General features: G+C 45.8%; 1 protein-coding gene across 6 annotated transcripts in view; it reads right to left on the bottom strand.

The window, feature by feature from the left end:
• ZFYVE27 (zinc finger FYVE-type containing 27) overlaps nucleotides 1–24,930 on the bottom strand; it is a 123,371-nt gene that overhangs the window by 39,215 nt on the left and 59,226 nt on the right. For 4 of the 6 annotated variants that reach the window (XM_040361269.1, XM_040361263.1, XM_040361265.1 and 1 more), the window contains 3 exons: nucleotides 11,494–11,565; nucleotides 3,519–3,539; nucleotides 1,174–1,318 (listed from right to left, as the gene is read on the bottom strand). In XM_040361269.1, the coding sequence (XP_040217203.1) occupies nucleotides 1,174–1,318; nucleotides 3,519–3,539; nucleotides 11,494–11,565 (238 nt within the window). The remainder of the gene's footprint in view (nucleotides 1–1,173; nucleotides 1,319–3,518; nucleotides 3,540–11,493; nucleotides 11,566–24,930) is intronic. The other 2 variants (XM_040361264.1, XM_040361268.1) reach the window with 1 other exon arrangement.

Raw genomic sequence — 24,930 nt, 5'->3', positions numbered from 1 at the left:
ATCACCAATGTAAGGAACATTCTTCCCTCTGATCACCAATGTAAGGGACATTCTTCTCACTGATCACCAATGTAAGGGACATTCTTCTCACTGATCACCAATGCAAGGAACATTCTTCCCACTGATCACCAATGTAAGGGACATTCTTCTCACTGATCACCAATGTAAGGGACATTCTTCCCACTGATCACCAATGTAAGGGACATTCTTCCCACTGATCACCAATGTAAGGGACATTCTTCTCACTGATCACCAATGTAAGGGACATTCTTCTCACTGATCACCAATGTAAGGGACATTCTTCCCACTGATCACCAATGTAAGGGACATTCTTCTCACTGATCACCAATGTAAGGGACATTCTTCCCACTGATCACCAATGTAAGGGACATTCTTCTCACTGATCACCAATGTAAGGAACATTCTTCTCACTGATCACCAATGTAAGGGACATTCTTCCCACTGATCACCAATGTAAGGGACATTCTTCTCACTGATCACCAATGTAAGGGACATTCTTCTCACTGATCACCAATGTAAGGGACATTCTTCTCACTGATCACCAATGTAAGGGACATTCTTCCCACTGATCACCAATGTAAGGGACATTCTTCTCACTGATCACCAATGTAAGGAACATTCTTCCCACTGATCACCAATGTAAGGGACATTCTTCTCACTGATCACCAATGTAAGGAACATTCTTCTCACTGATCACCAATGTAAGGGACATTCTTCCTACTGATCACCAATGTAAGGGACATTCTTCTCACTGATCACCAATGTAAGGGACATTCTTCCCACTGATCACCACTGTAAGGGACATTCTTCCCACTGATCACCAATGTAAGGGACATTCTTCTCACTGATCACCAATGTAAGGAACATTCTTCCCACTGATCACCAATGTAAGGGACATTCTTCCCACTGATCACCAATGTAAGGGACATTCTTCCCACTGATCACCAATGTAAGGGACATTCTTCTCACTGATCACCAATGTAAGGGACATTCTTCCCACTGATCACCAATGTAAGGAACTTTCTTCCCACTGATCACCAATGTAAGGAACTTTCTTCTCACTGATCATCAATGTTAAATACATTTTCCTACTCGTAAATAATTAAAAGTGTCGCTCTTTATTGGACGATATAAGCGATCAGAAGAACTCACCCAGGTTATTGGACGGATATCTCTTCCTTATCTGCTCTTTCAGTTTGGAGACTTTGCTCTTGATGGCGTCGTTCCTGCTCAGGAAGCCATTATCCTGGAGGTTGAGCTCGTACTCGGAAGGACACTGGGACACGTCGTCGTCCTCCTGATACAGACATTAGTGGGAAGAACAGAACATTAATGAGAATACAGAAAACAACGTTCTTCATGGTTTTCTATTGAAGTCACTATTGGCCACGATGTCTGAGAATGGCGATGAAGGTACCGCAGCCAATGGCGGGCAATGCGTCACATTCACGGGTGAAGAGGTAGAATGCAAAAAATAAAAAGTTCTATGTAAAATCTAGATTCATGGTTCATGTATATTGGAAGGTTGACGTTAGCGCATTATTTTTGAACACAAACTTATTTTGTTTCCTTCTCCTTTTACCTTCAGTCTTAACCAGCGTTATAATCCCCTCCATGGAGACCCCCCACCCATTGTGTCCACCATGGAGACACCCCACCCCCACCCATTGTGTCCACCATGGAGACCCCCCACCCCCATGCATTGCGTCCACCATGGAGACCCCCCACCCATTGTGTCCACCATGGAGACACCCCACGAATTGTGTCTACCATGGAGACCCCCCACCCCCATGCATTGTGTCTACCATGGAGACCCCCCACCCCCATGCATTGTGCCTACCATGGAGACCCCCCACCCCCATGCATGGTGTCCACCATGGAGACTCCCCACCTCCATGCATTGTGTCCACCATGGAGACCCCCCACCCCCACGCATTGTGTCCACCACTTATTTCAGCCCATGCAGCACTCAAAAGTTTCATGCGATATCAAAGTCCCAAAGTTCTGGTGGTTCTGCGATCATCCATTCTGATAGTTCAGGTCTTTCTGCCATAGGTTATTACTGGACAGGCCATCATGAAGGCTCAACAAAAACGTACTCCTCGGACCCTTTCCATCTCTTGTGCAGTTATGCCAAAGATTTCTGCCGTCTGTATTGTGAGAAGTTTACCATAAACCAGGAAGGATCCAAACTGTGGCCCTTTGCTTGCCTTTATCTGGCCCTTGGGACACTATTCCTCCCACTGATACCAATCATGGGGCTCTATTCCTTCCACTGACACCAATGATGGGACACAATTCCCCCCCACTGATACCAATGATGGGACACTATTCCTCCCACTGACACCAATGATGGGGCTCATTTCCTCCAACTGACACCATCAGTGGGGCACTATTCCTTCCACTGACATCAATGATGGGACGCTATTCCTCCCACTGACGGGGGAACCATTCCCTATTGATACCAATGATGGGGCACTAGTCTTCCTATTGATACCAAAAAGATGGGACACCGTTCTTCCCACTGACACCAATGATAGGGGACTATTCCTCCCATTGATACCAACGATGGAGCACTATTCCTCCCAGTGACACCAATGGTGGGGACCTATTCCTCCCCCTGACACCAACGATGGAGCACTATTCCTCCAAGTGACACCAGTGATGGGGCATTAGTCTTCCTATTGATACCAAAAAGATGGGGCACTATTCCTCCCACTCACACCAATGGCGGGGAACTATTCCTCCCATTGATTCCAGCGATGGGGCACTAGTCTTCCCACTGACACCAGTGATGGGGCACCATTCTTCCTATTGATACCAGTGATGGGGCACTAGTCTTCCTATTGATACCAAAAATATGGGACACTATTCCTCCCACTGACACCAATGATGGGACACTATTCCCTACCGACACCAATGATTGAGCACTATTCTTCCCATTGATACAAATGATGAGGCACTATCCCTTCCACTGACACCAACTGTGGGGCACTATTCCTCCCACTGATATCAACGACGGGGGACTATTGCTCCCACTGACACCAATGATGTGGGCACCATTCTTTCCATTGATACCAATGATGAGGCACTATGCAATTCTCTTATTTCCACTGTCAATTAAAGATAGGGCATTGTCTACTCCCATTGGCCACAGTTTGCCTACCACTCCGTAAAATCAGAAGGGCAGTAATCTGGCCCTTGTTTAGAAAGTTTAGAGACCCCGGCCTTATACGGACCGGTTTTCTCTTTCTTACATCAAATGCCCAAAAATGGTAAAAAAATAAAAAAAATGTAAACCACTCCAAAAAAGATGAAACTCCAATAATCGGACATCTAATATGTGTTGATGGCAGTAGAGCATGCAGGGAATTATGTCTGGGAAAGTCGCAGGGCCAGAATCATGAAAAGCCAAAAATAAAGATAAGCTGGGCATATGGAAGCTTTGAAGAAGCCGTTCCCGAATCCTTCTCTTGGGCCACCCGGCCTCCACTCACCATGATCACCAGTTGTTGCTCCTTTCCCAAGCAGCGTGGACAAAGAGAATACGGTTAGGAACTACATTTTGGATAGGTTATAAAAAAGGGACACTCTTCAGTAGACGACCATGACAGCTGCGGCTCACGTCCGTTATCATACTGATCTTGGGGCGATTGATGCCAAAGAATGCCCATGCTGAAGGACCATTCCCTATTCCCATTAAGAGGGAATGTTTGGTGAATTTCCAGCATGCTGTAATAAGTTTGCATCCAATGCAATATTAGCTTGTTCTGTATTCCCTGGGATGGCCTGTGTGTATATACGTGTTGGAAGTCTCCTCCCCTCTCAAGCCAAACCCTTCCCACTGTGCCCTCTGCGCTAGGTGCAGATGATACCATCCATACACTCCAATAGATAGAGGAAAACCGGAGAAGGAGCTCTCCACACATCGAAAACGTCACACAAGGCTTCCAATTTTGTTTTTGAAGCAGACAATCACTACAACAGTCTCCGCTCACGAGAACTCCCTATTAACGTGTTTCACCTGAAAGGGCTTCCTCTAAAAGTATTAAGTACTGTATATACTCGAGTATAAGCCGAGTTTTTCAGCACATTTTTTGTACTGAAAATGCCCCCCTCGGCTTCTACTCGAGTCACCTTTTTGCGCCTGATCTCCCGGACGTTGGGGACCCAGTACCAGCCGACCTTAGGCTCCCTGGGCCCCAAATAGCCACACATATAGTCCCAACTCTTCCTCTACAAGTGTGAAAAGTTTGTTGTCCGGGGGACCTACGGCCGGGGAGCACCGATTTTTCAAAGCCGGGCATCCCTTCCATAGACTCCCATGTTAAACAGTAATTTCTCCGGTGATTTTGGGGACCCGGTACCGGCCGTAGGTCCCCTGGACCCCAAATTTGGCACACATGTAGCCCCATTTCTCCTCTACAAGTGTTTGTTGTCTGGGGGACCTATGGCTGGGGAGCACAGATTTTTTAAAGCTAAGGCTAAGGAGCACCCCTTCTATAGACTCCCATGTTAAACGTCAGTCTAGGCATGGGCACAATGAGGCATGGGCACAATGAGGCATGGGCACAGTGAGGGCATGGGCACAGTGAGGGCATGGGCACATATAGCCCCACTCTTCCTCTACAAGTGTGAAAAGTTTGTTGTCCGGGGGACCTACGGACGGGGAGCACCGATTTTTCAAAGCCGGGCACCCCTTCCATAGACCCCCATGTTAAACAGTAATTTCTCCGATGACTTTGGGGACCCGGTACCGGCCGGTCGTAGGTCCCCTGGACCCAGAACTTGGCACACATGTAGCCCCATTTCTTCTCTACAAGTGTTTGTTCTCTGGGGGACCTATAGCTGGGGAGCATTGATATTTCAAAGCTAAGGCCAAGGAGCACCCCTTGCATGTTAAACCTCAGTCTAGTCATGGGCACAGTGAGGCATAGACACAGTGAGGCCTGGACACAGTGAGGCCTGGACACAGTGAGGCCTGGACACAGTGAGGCCTGGACACAGTGAGGCCTGGACACAGTGAGGCCTGGACACAGTGAGGCCTGGACACAGTGAGGCCTGGACACAGTGAGGCCTGGACACAGTGAGGCATGGACACAGTGAGGCAAAGTGAGGCATGCAGACGGACACCCTAGGCTTATACTCGAGTCAATACGTTTTCCCAGTTTTTTTGTGGTAAAATTAGGTGCCTCGGCTTATATTCGGGTCGGCTTATACTCGAGTATATACAGCATGCCCTTTTGTGTGAAATGCGTTCGTCCCATGGGACTAACGCATTTCACACATGAAAGGGCTTACTGTATACTTTTAGAGGAAGCTCTTTCAGGTGAAACACGTTAATGGGGAGTTCTCGTGAGTGGAGACTGTTGTATCGATTGTCAGCTTAAAAAAAATGCAACCTTGTGTGACTTTTGGAGAGCTACTTCCCCTCTGGAATTCAGGCAAGTTACTATCCAAGTTACTGGGATGTATTCGCCATAGAGAGTTAAAGCATATCTAATCCCAAGAACAGGACGCATTACATATTGCAGCCTATCAATCCTTAGATGTGGTGGCAAGTAACACACTTCCTGTTCTAGAATGACAACTGTCACTGTATGGTATCTCAAGAGAAGCAATTAATCACCGAAATGATGGAAAATAGAAGGGAACAAGAAAAAAAAGGGGGTACTCGAAGAATAACCGTAGGCCGGACTTTAGAGGCAGATAGCTAGATTCAGGTAGGGCGGCGTATTAGTGAGTCGGCGTAGCGTATCGTATTTACGATACGCCGCCGTAAGTCAGAGAGGCAAGTGCTGTATTCCCAAAGCACTTGCCTCCTAAGTTATGGCGGCGTAGCGTAAATGGGCCGGCGTAAGCGCGCCTAATTAAAATTGTGAAGAGGTGGGCGTGTTTTATGTAAATTAACCATGACCCGACGTGATTGACGTTTTTAACGAACGGCGCATGCGCCGTCCGTGGACATATCCCAGTGCGCATGCGTCGGATAGAATGCCTAAGATACGTCGAACACTGCCTACGACGTGAACGTAACTTACGCACAGCCCTATTCGCGTACGACTTATGCAAACAACGTAAAAAGATAGGCCTGTTCCGACGTCCATACCTTGCATGGGCTGCGCCACCTAGGGAGCAGCTTTATCTTTACGCCAGCGTAAACTAATTGCGACGGGCGCACGTATGTTCGTGAATCGGCGTATCTTGCTCATTTGCATATTCAACGCTGCAAACAACGGAAGCGCCACCTAGCGACCAGCGTAAATATGCACCCTAAGATACGACGGCGTAGGAGACTTGCGCCGGTCGTATCTTAGCCTAATTTAAGCGTATCTGGTTTCCAGAATACACTTAAATTTACGACGGCGTAGATTCAGAGTTCCGACGGCGTATCTACTGATACGCCGGTGTAAACATCTCTGAATCCAGCTAATAGAAAACAATAGAGAAATAAAAAAAAAAAATATTTATTGAGAAAAACACATGCTATAGACAGAGCGTTCAAAAATTCTAAAAAGCCATATAAAATGATACAACTTGTACAGTGAGCCCTTGTGCGTCGACGCGTTTCACCCAGGGGCAATCCTAGACGGTTCCAGTGTTCGAATCTCCCCTTTATGGGGTATATAACATTCCACCAGCATTCATGAGCTGCTGTTCTGCATTCCCTAAGTGGACTCCGGCTCTACAGCACTTCTTAGTATAGCCATTTGCTCTATGCCATCTTTGCGAGACGTCTGCCTGCCCCAGTTCGGAATTTACTGTGCCAATATGGCTGCCGCTTGGTCACTTTTATGCAGTCTATTGGATTTATTCCATGTGTTGGATACTCTTTGTGAAATTGTTCTGCTATTGGAGATTTGCACACAAGGCCCAGTCCACTATAAGACAGTGAGACTCGTTTTCTCTTTTGCTACAGTACCTCTTTGAATGTTGATCGTGTCCCGATGAAGCCTGACGGCGAAACGCGTTGACGCACAAGGGCTCACTGTACAAATTGTATCATTTTATATGACTGATAATTTATGAACAATCTGGGCCAGATTCTTGTACAGCCGCGTAAAATTGTGCGGGCGTAACGTATCTGATTTACGTTACGCCTCCGCAACTTACACGGGCAAGTGCTGTATTCTCAAAGCACTTGCTCCGTAAGTTGCGGCGGTGTAGCGTAAATCGGCCGGCGTAAGCCCGCCTAATTCAAATTTGGATCAGGGGGGCGCGTTTTATGTAAAACTACTGTGACCCGACGTGATTGACGTTTTTGCGGAACGACGCATGCGCCGTCCATGGAATTTCCCAGTGTGCATTGCTCCAAAGTACGGCGCAAGGACGTCATTGGTTTTGACGTGAACGTAAATGGCGTCCAGCCCCATTCACGGACGACTTACGCAAACTACGTAACTTTTTCAAATTTCGACGCGGGAACGACGGCCATATTTAACATTGCTACGCCGCACTTATGCCTCATAGCAGGGGTAACTATACGCCGGGAAAAGCCTAACGTAAACGTCGTAACTTTACTGCGTCGGCCGCGCGTACGTTCGGGAATTCGCGTATCTAGCTAATTTGCATACTCGGCGCGGAATGCGACGGAAGCGCCACCCAGCGGTCAAAAAAAAAATGCAGTCAAGATCCGACGGCGTAAGAGACTTACGCCTGTCGGATCTAATGGATATCTATGCGTAACTGATTCTAAGAATCAGGCGCATAGATGCGACGGGTCGAATTAGGACTTACGACGGCGTACATGGCGCTGCGCCATCGTAAGTCCTTTCTGAATCTGACCCTCTGTCTAAAGCATGTATTTTTCTCAATAAATATTGAGATTTTTTTTTTATTTCTCCATTGTTTTCTACACCTCTAAAGCCCGGCCTATGGTTACTCTTTGAGTACCCCCTTTTCTTGTTCCCACGGTTAATCACCCTAGAACAGGACTACAAAACGCCTCCCTTTGTTTCTTTTTTCCAGAAACATTCTGGGTTCCGGTGTCCTAGGAGATAGCTGAAAACAATGTAAAGCATATGAGTGCGGCACAAGAAGTTATCAGCTATCACTGGCAAGAATAACAGGTAATTTTTCTTCTTTCTCATTGAACAGATATAGCGAGAGACACTAGTAAAGTGGAATTCCAGGCTACCACCCAAGTAGTCTTAAAAGTTCTCCCCTCCCCCTTCCTAACGCCTATGTTGACTAACCTGTGTAAGGAAGGTGTACTTACTTATTTTCAGCTTCCACTCCGATATGGTCACATGATCCGGCTTCCACGTCTGCCAGCAGTGGCTGCAGGGGAGAAGAAGGGTGGCGCCAACAACAAAAATGGGCTATGGCAGCCTATGGGTGATGTCACCGCTCCCAGGAATTGAAGGCGTTCTCTCCCCTCCCCTGCAGCTGCCACTGAGTGATATAGGAGAGCAGGATCACATGACCATACGGAGCAGCCTGAAAACAGTTAAGTATACGCATGTATTTATTTATTTATTTATTTATTTATTTATATGTATATATTTTTTTAACCAGTGAATCTAAATAGGTGTTGGGGGGGGGGGGGGTTAAGACTAGTTAGGCTTTACTTGAAAGTCAACTTTAAGGCTAAATTATATTTTATTAAAATATTAAAATATATATATATATATATAAAAAACAAAGTTTGTAGTATTATATATATTATTGGTAAACATGGCAAACGTTAAAAAAAAAAGAAAAAAAATTATATATTTGTAATCCCATCATTGCAACAAAAAGTCAGGGACAACTGTATTTACCATTTAACACTGCACTGATGGGCAAAGAGGAGTCTGCCCTGATGGGCAATGATGAGGCTTCACTGATGGGCAATGATGAGGCTTCACTGATGGGCAATAATGAGGCTTCACTGATGGGCAATGATGAGTCTGCACTGATAGGGCCAAACCCTTTAAAATTTGAAAGATCGGAAAGACAAGTACCGTATATACTCGAGTATAAGCTGAGTTTTTCGGCACATTTTTTTTGCGCTGAAAATGCCCCCCTCGGCTTATACTCGAGTCACCTTTTTGCGCCTGAAAAAAATATTTATTTTTTTATATTTTTGGGGGATATTTATTATAGCAAAAAGTAAAAAATATTGAATTTTTTTCAAAATTGTGGCATTATTTTTGTTTATAGCGCAAAAAATAAAAACCGCAGAGGTGATCAAATACCACCAAAATAAATCTCTATTTGTGGGGAAAAAAGGACGCCAATTTTGTTTGGGAGCCACGTCGCACGACCGCGCAATTGTCAGTTAAAGCGACGGAGTGCCGAATCGCAAAAAGGGGCCAGGTCCTTTACCTGCATATTGGTCTGGGGCTTAAGTGGTTAAATGGTCATTTCTCTGGTGAATTTGGGGACCCGGTACCAGCCGGGCGTAGGTCCCCTGGACCCGGAACTTTGGACACATGTAACCCCATTTCTCCTCCATAAGTGTGCAAAGTTTGTTGTCTGGGGGACCTACGGCTGGGGGGCACCGATTTTTTTCAAAGTCGGGCACCCCTTCCATAGACTCCCATGTTAAACGTCAGTCTAGGCATGGGCACAGTGGGGCATGGGCGCAGTGAGGCATGGGCGCAGTGAGGCATGGGCGCAGTGAGGCATGGGCACAGTGAGGCATGGGCACAGTGAGGCACATATAGCCCCACTCTTCCTCTACAAGTGTGAAAAGTTTGTTGTCCGGGGGACCTACAGACGGGGAGCACCAATTTTTCAAAGCCGGGCATCCCTTCCATAGACTCCCATGTTAAACGTCTGTCTAGTCATGGGCACAGTGAGGCATGGGCACAGTGAGGCATGGGCACAGTGAGGCAAAGTGGGGCACAGTGAGGCATGCAGATGGACACCCTAGGCTTATACTCAAGCCAATACGTTTTCCCAGTTTTTTTTGTGGTAAAATTAGGTGCCTCGGCTTATATTCGGATATATACGGTAATATATATGGCAATTGCATTTGAGCGGATGCCAACGTCTCGTTGTGTTGGGCTATTATTTGCCTGTGGTACGGAGCCCACTGGATATTTGTAGAGATAATAATTAGTGGCCTGGATTCAAGAAGCAATTGCGCCTGTGTAACCATAGGTTACACAGCGCAATTGCTTACTTGCCCCGGCGTAACGAATGCTCCTGATTCAGGAACCTCGTTACGCCGACTGCAGCCTAAGAAATGCGCGGCATAAGGCTCTTATGCCCGCATATCTTAGGCTGCATTCTTGCGATGGCCGCTAGGTGGCGTTCCCATTGTGCTCAGCGTATAGTATGCAAATTGCATACTAACGCTGATTCACAACGTTGCGCGAGCCCTGCGTACGCAATTTACGTCGTTTCCGTACAGCGGTTTTTGCGTAAGGCTGCCCCTGCTATTAGCTAATAGCAGGGGCAGCCAATGTTACGTATACCCGTCGTTCCCGCGTCGCGAAATTTGAATTTTACGTATTTTGCGTAAGTGAATCGTGAATGGCGCTGGACGCCATTCACGTTCACTTTGAAGCAAATGACGTCCTTGCGACGTCATTTGCCGCAATGCACGTCGGGAAAGTTTCCCGACGGAGCATGCGCTCTACGATCGGCGCGGGAACGTGCCTAATTTTAAATGATTACCGCCCCCTACGGGATCATTTAAATTGCGCGCGCTTGCGCCGGGCATTTTGCCGGCGCGCCCACGCAATTTACGGAGCTACTGCTCCGTGAATCAATGGCAGCGCAGCAAATTTGCGGGGGCGCAGGGCAAAAACGTTGCCCTGCGCCTCCGTAAATAATGCGCAATTCTACCTGAATCCAGCCCAGTAGGTTTTTCTCACTTTAGCCATGGTCACTGAAACTATATATATATATAATACAACAAACTTCAGGATAATCTTCACAGATGGAGCGGAGTTTCGGCGCTATCCATGCGCTCATGCAAACCACATCACCTTTCTCAATGGCCCAAGCGGCCCTCCATTATCCAACTCCGCTCCATCTGTGCAGCCATTAGAATAGACGGTCCCGTCATTTTTTTTCGGTCACATTAAACCAAATGGCGCTCAACTACGGTCCTCAGGAGCGCCGGCAGCCGATGTCTTCTCGGATACTTTCACAGCCCTGGAGGACCTCTGTTGAGCACCACTGCATTGAAACTCAAGAAAAAACGTTAAAGATTCCAGACGTGCCATTAGACCAAGATTCAAGGAAAGGTAAAATAAAATAAAAAAAGTAAAAAAAATGAATAAAAAATAGCTGGAGACGGGTAAACTGTTTAGCGTGATGAGAGGCGTTCATGCAGCTCAGGAAGATTTTATTTCATGGTGTTAAAATGTTTCAAATCGTAAAAAATACTGGAAGAGGAAAGAGATTTTGAATCTATAAAGCTTTACGCAAAGTGTACAAAGTTGACGTTCTTTATCAGTCCTGTGATAGACATTTCACCAACAAAGAGATCACATTTTTTTTGAATAAACTCTTTTTTTTTTTTTTGTTACCTACCTCAATAGCGTCTTTAAATTCATCGTCAGGTTCGGCTTCTTCGGCTTCCTCTACACTCCCCGGGGAGAGGTCCTGCCACATAGAAAAACATGATATCACGTATTAAATCTTCCCACCAATCCGCCGCGACATAGCCCCACCCCCTCCTAGAACCAACCATACAGCGCCCCAATTGAATTTTTTCATCTGAACAACCAACGTCAGCCACAAAAGAGTTTGCTTTTTCTTAACCCACTTCAATACCGGGCACTTTTACCCCCCCCCCCTCCACCTGCCCAGGCCAATTTTCAGCTTTCGGCGCTGTCACATTTTGAATGACAATTGCGCAGTTATGCAACACTGTACCCATAGGACAGTTTTATCATTTTTTTTTTTCACATAAATATAACTTTTTTTTTTTTGGTGGTATTTAATCCCCACTGGGGTTGTTTTTATTTTTTTGCTTAAAAAACAAAAAAAAAAACAAAATGTATGAAAAAAAAAAAAACAAAAAAAATAAATAAAAAAAAAAAAAAAGATTCTTAGTTTCTGTTATACTTTTTGCAAAGAGGTAATTTTTCTCAAATTTTTACACTGATGGGCACTAATTTTCACCGATAAGGCAGCACTCATGGGCACTAATGAGGCAGCACTCATGGGCACTAATGAGGCAGCACTCATGGGCACTAATGAGGCAGCACTCATGGGCACTAATGAGGCAGCACTCATGGGCACTAATGAGGCAGCACTCATGGGCACTAATGAGGCAGCACTCATGGGCACTAATGAGGCAGCACTCATGGGCACTAATGAGGCAGCACTCATGGGCACTAATGAGGCAGCACTCATGGGCACTAATGAGGCAGCACTCATGGGCACTAATAAGGCAGTATTGATAAGGGGCACTGATTTGCAGCAGTAATGGGCACAGATGAGGCTGCACTGATGGACACTAATGAGGCAGCACTGATATGTGGCACTAATTTGCAGCACGAATGGGCACAGATGAGGCTGCACTGATGGACACCAATAGGCAGCTCTGATGAGGCAGCACTCATGGACACTGATGGGCTGCACTGATTTGTAGCACTGATAGGCAGCACTCATAGGCTGCACAGATGAGGCTGCACGGATGGACACTGTTGAGGCAACATTAATGGGCACTGATTTGCAGCACTTGTGGGCACTGATAAGCAGCACTCCTAGGCTGCACTGAGAAGTTTCACTGATGGGCACTAATAGGCAGCATTGATTGGCACTGATGAGGCAGCACTCATGGGCACTGATATGCACAGATGAGGCTGCACTGATGGGCAATGATGAGGCTTCACGGATGGGCACTATTGGGCTGCACCGATGGGCAATTTAATATGCAGCACTTTTTGTCACTGATGAGGCAGCACTCATGGGCACTGATAGGCTGCATTGATATGTGGCACTGAGAGGCTGCACTGATGGGCAAACATGAGGCAGCACTGATTTGCAGAACTGCTGGCTACTGTTGGGGCTGCACTGATAATCAGGATACTAATGGTCAGTGCCCCGATGATCAGTGCAGATGCCACCTTTCACACCAGCCAGTCACCAGTTCTCTCCTGATTCCTCAAATGCGTTTTTCTAAATAAATGGGGAAAAAAAGTTGCGCACCATTTTCTACTTTCTTCTTTTCCGGGTGACAGCAGGTAAAGCAGAGAGGCGGCTCTTTTTTTTTTCCACTTCAGACTCCACCAAAAAGGACTACGAGACTCCCGTTTCTTTTACCCATAACGTCTCTTCCATGGTTTCGCATCATATGTGGTTTTTCTCTTTTCTTTTTCCCTTTTTTTTTCTTTCCTTATTGTTTCTCATTTATTTTATTCAATTTTTTTTTACTACTCGTCTTTTGGGTATCCAGTGCCCAACTTGTCAAAAAGGGGTTATTAACCGCTTCCCGACCACCGCATGTACATTTACATGTATTCGTTTCTAGCCGCCCCCTCGCGATCGCTCCCCGGAGCTGAAGAACGGCTTCCCCGTGCTTCACTGTGGCGGCTGCATCGATCGAGTGATCCCTTTTATAGGGAGACACAATCGATGACATCAGACCTACAGCCACACCCCCTACAGTTGTAAACACACACTAGGTGAACCCTAACTCCTACAGCGCCCCCCTGTGGTTAACTCCCAAACTGCACCTGTCATTTTCACAATAAACAATGCAATTTAAATGCATTTTTTGCTGTGAAAATGACAATGGTCCCAAAAATTTGTCAAAATTGTCCGAAGTGTCCGCTGTAATGTCGCAGTCATGAAAAAAAAAAAAAATCGCTGATCGCCGCCATTAGTAGTAAAAAATAAAAATAAAATAAAAATGCAATAAAACTATCCCCTATTTTGTAAACGCTATAAATGTTGCGCAAACCAAACGATAAACGCTTATTGCGATTTTTTTTTACCAAAAATAGGAAGAAGAATACGTATCGGCCTAAACTGAGGGAAAAAATTTTTTTATATATTTTTTGGGGGATATTTATTATAGCAAAAAGTAAAAAATCTACCATTTTTTTCAAAATTGTCGCTCTATTTTTGTTTATAGCGCAAAAAATAAAAACCGCAGAGGTGATCAAATACCACCAAAAGAAAGCTCTATTTGTGGGGAAAAAAAGGACGCCAATTTTGTTTGGGAGCCACGTCGCACGACCGAATTGTAAAAACCCCTTGGGTCATGTAGCAGCATATTGGTCCGGTCCTTAAGTGGTTAATACATCTGTGTCTGCGTGGAAATTAATTCCCTCCACACCCCTTCCCAACCCCTCCCTACCCTTCCGACCTCTCTCTTGGCTCTTCACAGCCGACACTGGCTTTCCAACTTCTCTATCCCTCCGCAATGTTTCCTCATACCATTAAATTGTATAGCTTTAAGTTTCGGCGCCCATCACTTCTGCATATCCCCATCGTATGCTTATACCCCTTCCAATCCTCCCACTTCTCTTCAAACTCCTCCCATTTCTCTCCATTCCTAAATCTTAGATATTCCAAATTATAAAATTTCATCAACTGTATTACACCACCCTTCTCAATGATGGACTCTCCAGTTCTTGCCAATTACGGAATATTTGGTTCTTTGCCGCGTTCAAAAGTTGTGGAGTTTGGGCCAGATTCAGAGAGAGATACGATAGTGTATCTCCTGATACGCCGTTGTATCTCTGAGTTCTGCCGGTCGTATCTATGCGACCGATTCATCGAATCAGTTCCGCATAGATATGCCTAAGATCCCACAGGTGTAACCGAGTTACACCGTCGGATCTTAACTGCAATTTAAAAATGGCCGCTGGGGGCGTTCTCGCTGATTTACGCAGAGAAGATGTAAATCAGCGAGACACGCCAATTCACGAACGTACGCGGGCCCGAGGCAGTGTTTTTACGACGTTTACGTAAGGGTTTTCCCGGCGCATAGTTACCCCTGCTTCTATGAGGCGCAGCCAATGTTAAGTATGGCCGTCGTTCCCGCGCCGAAATTAGATTTTTTTACGTCGTTTGCATAAGTCGTTCGCGAATACAGATGGACGTCATTTACGTAAGCGTCGAAACCAATGACGTCGTTGCGACGTCATTTGGAGCAATGCACGCTGGGAAAATTTCCGGACGGCGCATGCGCTATTCGATCGGCGCAGGGATGCGCCTGATTTGAATAGCACACTCCCCCTAGCCGCGGAATTTGAATTCCGCCGGAGGAATTACGATCCGCCGCCGCAAGTTTGGAGGTAAGTGTTTTGTGAATTACCCACTTGCCTCTAAAACTGGCGGCGGCGGATCTTAAATCAGATAGATCAGCGGATCTTTAGATCCGCGTAATCTATCTGAATCTAGCCCTTAGTGTCTTCAGGTACTGTTTAGTTGGGATTCGGGACCCGTGTACTACACAAACCCATGGAACATCAGGGAGTACCTCATTTGATATTTCTCAAATTTTTTGTCGAAAACGCGGTAAAATACGCAGCGGTAACATACACAGGAGGGGTGACAACATTGTCAGCTATGGCCGAAAAAAAGGTCCGGGACTTGTTTTGGGCTTCAGCCGTTTCGGTGTGGAGATGTGAACCATCTCCATAGCCGACAATGTAAACTCACCCCTCCAGCGTATCAGGGGCTGCTGCGGCGTCGCGCTACAGGCGTATATACGCCTAGGTGTGAATGGGCACTTATTGTTTACCGACGTCGCATGTAGATATCCTTCGCTTCCTATCGCTTCCCGACCGCCGCATGTATATGTACGTCGGCAGAATGGCACGTACAGGCACATTGGCGTACCTGTACATCCCTGCCTAGACATGGGTCCGGGGTCCGATCGGGACCCCCCCCCCCCCCCCCCCCCCCCCCCCCCCCGCTGCATGCGGCGGTCGGATTCCCTCGGGGAGCGATCCGGGACGACGGCGCGGCCATTCGTTTATAGCCGCTCCGTCGCGATCGCTCCCCGGAGCTGAAGAACGGGGAGAGCCGTATGTAAACACGACTTCCCCGTGCTTCACTGTGGCGGCGCATCGATCGAGTGATCCCTTTTATAGGGAGACTCGATCGATGACGTCAGTCCTACAGCCACACCCCCCTACAGTTGTAAACACACACTAGGTGAACATTAAATCCTACAGCGCCCCCTGTGGTTAACTCCCAAACTGCAACTGTCATTTTCACAATAAACAATGCAATTTAAATGCATTTTTTGCTGTGAAAATGACAATGGTCCCAAAAATGTGTCAAAATTGTCCGAAGTGTCCGCCATAATGTCGCAGTCATGAAAAAAAATCGCTGATCGCTGCCATTAGTAGTAAAAAAAAAAAAAATTTATAAAAATGCAATAAAACTATCCCCTATTTTGTAAACGTTATAAATTTTGCGCAAACCAATCGATAAACGCTTATTGCGATTTTTTTTTACCAAAAATAGGTAGAAGAATACGTATCGGCCTAAACTGAGAAAAAAAAATATTTATATATGTTTTTGGGGGATATTATAGCATTTTTTTCAAAATTGTCGCTTTATTTTTGTTTATAGCGCAAAAAATGCGGTGATCAAATACCACCAAAAGAAAGCTCTATTTGTGGGGAAAAAAAGGACGCCAATTTTGTTTGGGAGCCACGACGCACGACCGCGCAATTGTCTGTTAAAGCTGTTAAAGCTGTTGTCTGTTAAAGCGACGCAGTGCCGAATTGTAAAAACCCCTTGGGTCATGTAGCAGCATATTGGTCCGGTCCTTAAGTGACTAATCTCGTACTCGTTTACACATGTGCCCAACTCCTCCTCCCATTTCTTGATGAATGGCGGGACGTTCTGTAATTTTGATTCGTTCAAGATCTTATAAAAATTGTCCCCCTTTCGGCCTTCCCCTCACATAATTTTTCGAGGGGCTGAAGATTTACTTCTGATCTAATAGGTTGGGGGAGACTTTTAAAAAAAATTATTGCGCATGCCGCCATTCATCAATCGAAATCATTTCCATTTTGTTTTTTAATTCCTGAAGTGTTCCTGAAGCCTGTTTTGCTTCATAACATCTTTTAATTGGATATTATCTTGAATTATCCATTTGCCAAGATAATCAAGAGAGGCGGCTCTTTATCTATTTCTTATCATAGATAGAGTCCAAAGTGAAATTCCCTGGACAGGGAGAGGGAGAGCGCTCCGCCCTCCCGCCATTTACATGTTTATTGGACCAACAACAAAGCAGAAGATCTTCCATCAGGGAGATCATCACTATAATAGAGTCACAGCAAAGCCCATCATTCATAGAGGAAAGACATCACTCCAATCTCATTACAAAGTCTAATCCGCATTTAATCTTTTCAGAAAAAAAAACTTCATCAGCAAAACAAAAACTTGGCAGCGCCGAGTCTCTGATATGTTTTCCAAGAGAAGATTGTTGGGCATGGAAAAGTCTTCTGCGGGGAAAAAATCATTTGAGAGTTTTCTTTATACTGCAGGCAGTTCTACCCGGAGAGGAGACAACACAGCCCACTTATAGGCTGTATGGTGGCACTGATCACCAATGTAAGGGACATTCTTCCCACTGATCACCAATGTAAGGGACATTCTTCTCACTGATCACCAATGTAAGGAACATTCTTCCCACTGATCACCAATGTAAGGGACATTCTTCTCACTGATCACCAATGTAAGGAACATTCTTCTCACTGATCACCAATGTAAGGGACATTCTTCTCACTGATCACCAATGTAAGGGACATTCTTCTCACTGATCACCAATGTAAGGGACATTCTTCCCACTGATCACCAATGTAAGGAACATTCTTCCCACTGACCACCAATGTAAGGGACATTCTTCCCACTGATCACCAATGTAAGGGACATTCTTCCCACTGATCACCAATGTAAGGAACATTCTTCCCACTGATCACCAATGTAAGGATCATTCTTCTCACTGATCACCAATGTAAGGGACATTCTTCCCACTGATCACCAATGTAAGGGACATTCTTCTCACTGATCACCAATGTAAGGAACATTCTTCCCACTGATCACCAATGTAAGGGACATTCTTCTCACTGATCACCAATGTAAGGAACATTCTTCTCACTGATCACCAATGTAAGGGACATTCTTCTCACTGATCACCAATGTAAGGGACATTCTTCTCACTGATCACCAATGTAAGGGACATTCTTCCCACTGATCACCAATGTAAGGAACATTCTTCCCACTGACCACCAATGTAAGGGACATTCTTCCCACTGATCACCAATGTAAGGGACATTCTTCCCACTGATCACCAATGTAAGGAACATTCTTCCCACTGATCACCAATGTAAGGATCATTCTTCTCACTGATCACCAATGTAAGGGACATTCTTCCCACTGATCACCAATGTAAGGGACATTCTTCTCACTGATCACCAATGTAAGGAACATTCTTCCCACTGATCACCAATGTAAGGGACATTCTTCTCACTGATCACCAATGTAAGGAACATTCTTCTCACTGATCACCAATGTAAGGGACATTCTTCCCACTGATCACCAATGTAAGGGACATTCTTCCCACTGATCACCAATGTAAGGGACATTCTTCTCACTGATCACCAACGTAAGGGACATTCTTCTCACTGATCACCAATGTAAGAGACATTCTTCTCACTGATCACCAATGTAAGAGACATTCTTCTCACTGATCACCAATGTAAGGGACATTCTTCCCACTGATCACCAATGTAAGGGACATTCTTCTCACTGATCACCAATGTAAGGAACATTCTTCTCACTGATCACCAATGTAAGGGGCATTCTTCTCACTGATCACCAATGTAAGGGACATTCTTCTCACTGATCACCAATGTAAGGGACATTCTTCCCACTGATCACCAATGTAAGGGACATTCTTCTCACTGATCACCAATGTAAGAGACATTCTTCTCACTGATCACCAATGTAAGGAACATTCTTCCCACTGATCACCAATGTAAGGAACATTCTTCTCACTGATCACCAATGTAAGAGACATTCTTCTCACTGATCACCAATGTAAGGAACATTCTTCCCACGGATCACCAATGTAAGGAACATTCTTCTCACTGATCACCAATGTAAGGGACATTCTTCTCACTGATCACCAATGTAAGGAACATTCTTCTCACTGATCACCAATGTAAGGGACATTCTTCTCACTGATCACCAATGTAAGGAACATTCTTCCCACTGATCACCAATGTAAGGGACATTTTTACCCACTAATCACCATCAATATGGGGACAAGGTGCTTTGGGGGGGGGGGGGGGCTGCCCCAAAGCACCTCCGATATTAAGGATATGTGGCCTGGTATGGTTCCACCCTTTTCCTGACCTCCCAGGCTGCATGATTGGATAAGGGTTTGGTATGGTTTTTGGTTGTTAAGGAGAGGGTCAGGAAGTCGGCTGCCAGGTCCTTAGCAACCGATGACTCATCAGCTGTCAGTGTTCTTTTTGTAAACAAAAGAATGCCGGCAATGAAAAATGAAATAATAAAATAAAAAAAACAGCATAGGGCGTTTGCGGGGAACTGCTCTTGATCGATTCTTACTTTACAGTCAGGGTCCACCGAGGTGGCTGGACTGCCAACTGAAATCTTGAGCCAGTCACTTGTGCTCCCCCCACAGCCCAACACTCGTGCTCCCCCCACAGCCCAACACTCGTGCTCCCCCCACTGCCCAACACTCGTGCTCCCCCCACTGCCCAACACTCGTGCTCCCCCCACTGCCCAACACTCGTGCTCCCCCCACAGCCCAACACCCGTGCTCCCCCCACAGCCCAACACCCGTGCTCCCCCCACAGCCCAACACCCGTGCTCCCCCCACAGCCCAACACTCGTGCTCCCCCCACAGCCCAACACTCGTGCTCCCCCCACTGCCCAACACTCGTGCTCCCCCCACTGCCCAACACTCGTGCTCCCCCCACAGCCCAACACTCGTGCTCCCCCCACAGCCCAACACTCGTGCTCCCCCCCACAGCCCAACACTCGTGCTCCCCCCCACAGCCCAACACTCGTGCTCCCCCCCACAGCCCAACACTCGTGCTCCCCCCACAGCCCAACACTCGTGCTCCCCCCACTGCCCCCCCACAGCAAAATTTAAAATAAAACGGCGAAGGGTACCCCTTAAAAGGGCCTGGTAGGGATGGGGGGGGCCAAAGGGTCTGGTAGGGATGGGTTGTTAGGGACTTGGCAGCCGGCATCCTGGTCCGCTCTCATACAATCAGCTATTCTTCTCACAGAATTTGGATCATTCGATACATTTTCAACCGATTTAAATATGTATGAAAAATTGCAATTCGTTAAAATAAATTTTGTTTAGTTTTCTAACAAGATTCATTACTAGTGTTATTCAGAAATTCAGATACATCCGAAAAAATTTATGAATTTAGATCCGGACCCATACGAATTGCACATGTCTAACTGACAAAATCCACTTTTGAGGGAGGTCAAGTTTATATTTTACAGTGACATTTGTTTTACTAGATTTTCTAAGTTTTCCTTACTATTTAGTTAGGCCTTGCTAGTTTATTTCTTATTTTTTTAAAAAGGATGCCATACACCAATGACTTTTGATCTCTTTCTTGTTGTTCAGGTAGATCTTCAAAAAGTTGCCTACCCCTGCCCTTGACTGCCGATTGGAGCCAAAGTGAATGGACTGGAGTGAATGGACTGTTTGGGTGGCTGGTAGCCTCTGTGCCGTTTGGGGGAGAACCAATTAAAATCAGCGGGCCCTGCGGGGGTAGCGCTAAAAACATGTAACTTTTTCAATATAAAAAAAATGAACTGCCTACTTTGCTCGCAATAAATTTGCAACGATTTGAGTTACTGTTCACATAAAGTATTTTTCACAAGCGGAAAAAGATTCGTAGAATTTGGTCCGGAACACTGGAAACTTTTTAACTAGACCCATGGAAATGATTGCTTTGAAGGCGTCTGCCATGTTGAAAATATCTCCAACGCTTTCCCAGTGAATAAGCTGGAGGTTCTGCCATACGAAAAAAAGCAGACTTTTTTTTTTTTAAAGTTTGATTTTTAAGTCAAAAGATTACAGCCGTGGTCAAAAGTTTTGAGAATGACGCAAATAATAATTTTCACAAAGTCTGCCGCTTCAGTGTTTTCAGAACTTTTTGTCGGATGTTCCTCTGGGATGCTGAAGTATAATTACAAGCATTTCATAAGTGACAAAGACTTTTATTGACAATCACATTGGGTTTATGGAAAGAGTCAATATTTGCAGTGGGGACGCTTCTTATTCCAGATCTCTGCAATTCCCCTCGGCATGCCGTCCCGTCTATCACCTTCTGGGCCACATCCTGGCTGATGGCCGCCCATTCTTCACTATCAATTGTCAGAATTTGTGTGTTTATTTTGTTTACCCGCCTCTTGAGGATTGACAAGTTCTCAATGGGATTAAGGTCTGGGCAGTTTCCTGGCCATGGACTCAAAATTTTGATGTTTTGTTCCCCAAGCCACTTACTGGTAGTTATCACTTTTGCCTAATAGCAAGGAGCTCCCTCATGCTGGAGAAGGCATCATCCTCACCAAATGGTTCTTGGATGGTTGGGAGAAGTTGCTCTCGGAGGATGTTTTTGTACCATTCTATATTCATGGGCAAAATTGTGAGAGAGCCCCCCACTCCCTTGGCTGAGAAGCGGCCCCACACATGAATGGTCTCAGAATGCTTTACTGATAATCAATGTAAGGAACATTCTTCCCACTGACCTGTAGGGAGCATTCTTCCCACTGACCACCAATGTAAGGGACATTCTTCCCACTGACCTGTAGGGAGCATTCTTCCCACTGACCACCAATGTAAGGAACATTCTTCCCACTGATCACCAGTGTAAGGAACATTCTTCCCACTGATCACCAATGTAAGGAACATTCTTCTCACTGATCACCAATGTAAGGAACATTCTTCCCACTGATCACCAATGTAAGGAACATTCTTCCCACTGATCACCAATGTAAGGAACATTCTTCCCACTGATCACCAATGTAAGGAACATTCTTCTCACTAATCACCAATGTAAGGAACATTCTTCTCACTGATCACCAATGTAAGGAACATTCTTCCCACTGATCACCAATGTAAGGAGCATTCTTCCCACTGATCACCAATGTAAGGAGCATTCTTCCCACTGATCACCAATGTAAGGAACATTCTTCCCACTGATCACCAGTGTAAGGAACATTCTTCCCACTGATCACCAATGTAAGGAACATTCTTCTCACTGATCACCAATGTAAGGAACATTCTTCCCACTGATCACCAATGTAAGGAACATTCTTCCCACTGATCACCAATGTAAGGAACATTCTTCCCACTGATCACCAATGTAAGGAACATTCTTCTCACTAATCACCAATGTAAGGAACATTCTTCTCACTGATCACCAATGTAAGGAACATTCTTCCCACTGATCACCAATGTAAGGAGCATTCTTCCCACTGATCACCAATGTAAGGAGCATTCTTCCCACTGATCACCAATGTAAGGAGCATTCTTCCCACTGATCACCAATGTAAGGGACATTCTTCTCACTGATCACCAATGTAAGGGACATTCTTCCCACTGATCACCAATGTAAGGAGCATTCTTCCCACTGATCACCAATGTAAGGAACATTCTTCTCACTGATCACCAATGTAAGGAACCTTCTTCTCACTGATCACCAATGTAAGGAACATTCTTCTGATCACCAATGTAAGGAACCTTCTTCTCACTGATCACCAATGTAAGGAACATTCTTCTCACTGATCACCAATGTAAGGAACATTCTTCTCACTGATCACCAATGTAAGGAACATTCTTCTCACTGATCACCAATGTAAGGAACATTCTACCTATTGGCCACAATTGTAAGGATCATTCTACCCACTGATTACCAATGTAAGGAACATTTTTCCCCACTTATCCCCATCAATATGGGGACAAGGTGCTTTGGGGGGGGCTGCCCCAAAGCACCCCCGATATTAAGGGTATGTGGCCTGGTATGGTTCGGGAGGGTATGTGGCCTGGTATGGTTCGGGAGGGTATGTGGCCTGGTATGGTTCGGGAGGGTATGTGGCCTGGTATGGTTCGGGAGGGTATGTGGCCTGGTATGGTTCGGGAGGGTATGTGGCCTGGAATGGTTCGGGAGGGTATGTGGCCTGGAATGGTTCGGGAGGGTATGTGGCCTGGAATGGTTCGGGAGGGTATGTGGCCTGGAATGGTTCGGGAGGGTATGTGGCCTGGAATGGTTCGGGAGGGTATGTGGCCTGGAATGGTTCGGGAGGGTATGTGGCCTGGAATGGTTCGGGAGGGTATGTGGCCTGGAATGGTTCGGGAGGGTATGTGGCCTGGTATGGTTCGGGAGGGTATGTGGCCTGGTATGGTTCCACCCTTTTCCTGACCTGCCATGTTGCATGCTTGGATAAGGGTCTGGTATGGTTGTTAAGGACGGGGCCAGGAAGCCGGCTGCCAGGTCCTTAGCAACCGATGACTCATCAGCTTTCAGTGTTCTTTTTGTAAACAAAACAATGCAAAAAATATGAAAAATAAAACAGCGTGGGGCTACCCCCCACACCAAAATTGAAAGAAAAAAAAAACGGCGTAGGGTACCCCTTAAAAATCCAGCGTGCCGATGTCCTCACACCTGCCTGCTGCCATTCCTGAGCAAGCTCTGCCCTGGTGGTACCCCGAACCATCAGCTGAATCACCTGTAGGAGACGGTCCCCGGGCACTTGCTGGACTTTCTTGGGTGCCTTGAAGCCTTCTTCACAAATGCAGTGGAATTTTTTTTTGTATTGGATGAAGTTAATTTTCATGGCAAAAGTGGGACTTTGCAATTAATTTCATCTGATCACTCTCCATAACATTCTGGAGTAGATGCAAATTGCCGTGATAAAAACTGAGGCGGCCGACTTTGTGAAACTTTATATTTGTGCGATTCTCAAAACTTTTGGACAGGGCTGTAGTTAAGAAAATCCTAAAAATGCAGAATATACATTTGGGTTTAAGCAGAAATTGACTTTCTGTGGCTCTAATGCCGTCCGCGTACACACCATCATTTTTCGGCATGAAAAAAAAACGAAGTTTTTCCAACTTCATCATTAAAACGGCCTTTTAAAAAAAATGATCTAGCAAAGCGCGGTGACGTATAACACGTACGACGGCACTATAAAGGGGAAGTTCCATGCAGATGGCGCCACCCTTGGGGCTGCTTTAGCCGATTCCTTGTTAGTAAAAGACGATTCGCGCTTTTCAGTCTGTTACAGCGCGATGAATGTGCTTCCTCCATTATGAACGGTAGTTTTACCAGAACGAGCGCTCCCGTCTCATAACTTGCTTCTGAGCATGCGCAGGTTTTTTAAGTTGTTTTAGCCCACACACGATCATTTTTCACAACCCGAAAAACGACATCGTTAAAAACTTCGTTAAAAAATGCAGCATGTTCGAAAAATTTTTTTAGTTTTTCAGAACCTGAAAAATAATGTGAAGCCAACACCATCAGTTTAAATGACATTTTTTAAAAACGTTGTTTTTTTCATGCCGAAAAATGATCGTGTGTTAGAGCTGCACGATTCTAGGAAAAACGAGAATCGCGATTCTTTTGCATAAAAAGTAGATCACGATTCTCAATTTATTTTTATTTAAAGCGGTAGTAAACCCCGTTCTTGTCAATATTGCCCAAGTCGTCACCATTGCCCAAGTCGTCACCATTGCCCAAGTCGTCACCTCTGCCCAAGTCGTCACCTCTGCCCAAGTCGTCACCTCTGCCCAAGTCGTCACCTCTGCCCAAGTCGTCACCTCTGCCCAAGTCGTCACCTCTGCCCAAGTCGTCACCCCTATCCATATATGTATACTCTCGCTCAGGCCCCCAGGTAGTACAATGGTTCTCTCTCTCAGGCTCCGGGTTACACGGAACCCCTTCGCCGGCCCTCACCTTGGTGCCCCCCCGTCTTCTGCCTCCTCCAGCGGTA

The sequence above is a fragment of the Rana temporaria genome, chromosome 8, assembly GCF_905171775.1.
Source record: "Rana temporaria chromosome 8, aRanTem1.1, whole genome shotgun sequence".
Taxonomy (NCBI): Eukaryota; Metazoa; Chordata; class Amphibia; order Anura; family Ranidae; genus Rana; species Rana temporaria.
Note: the sequence above shows the minus strand (reverse complement) of the source record. Positions and strands in the feature narration are given on the sequence as shown.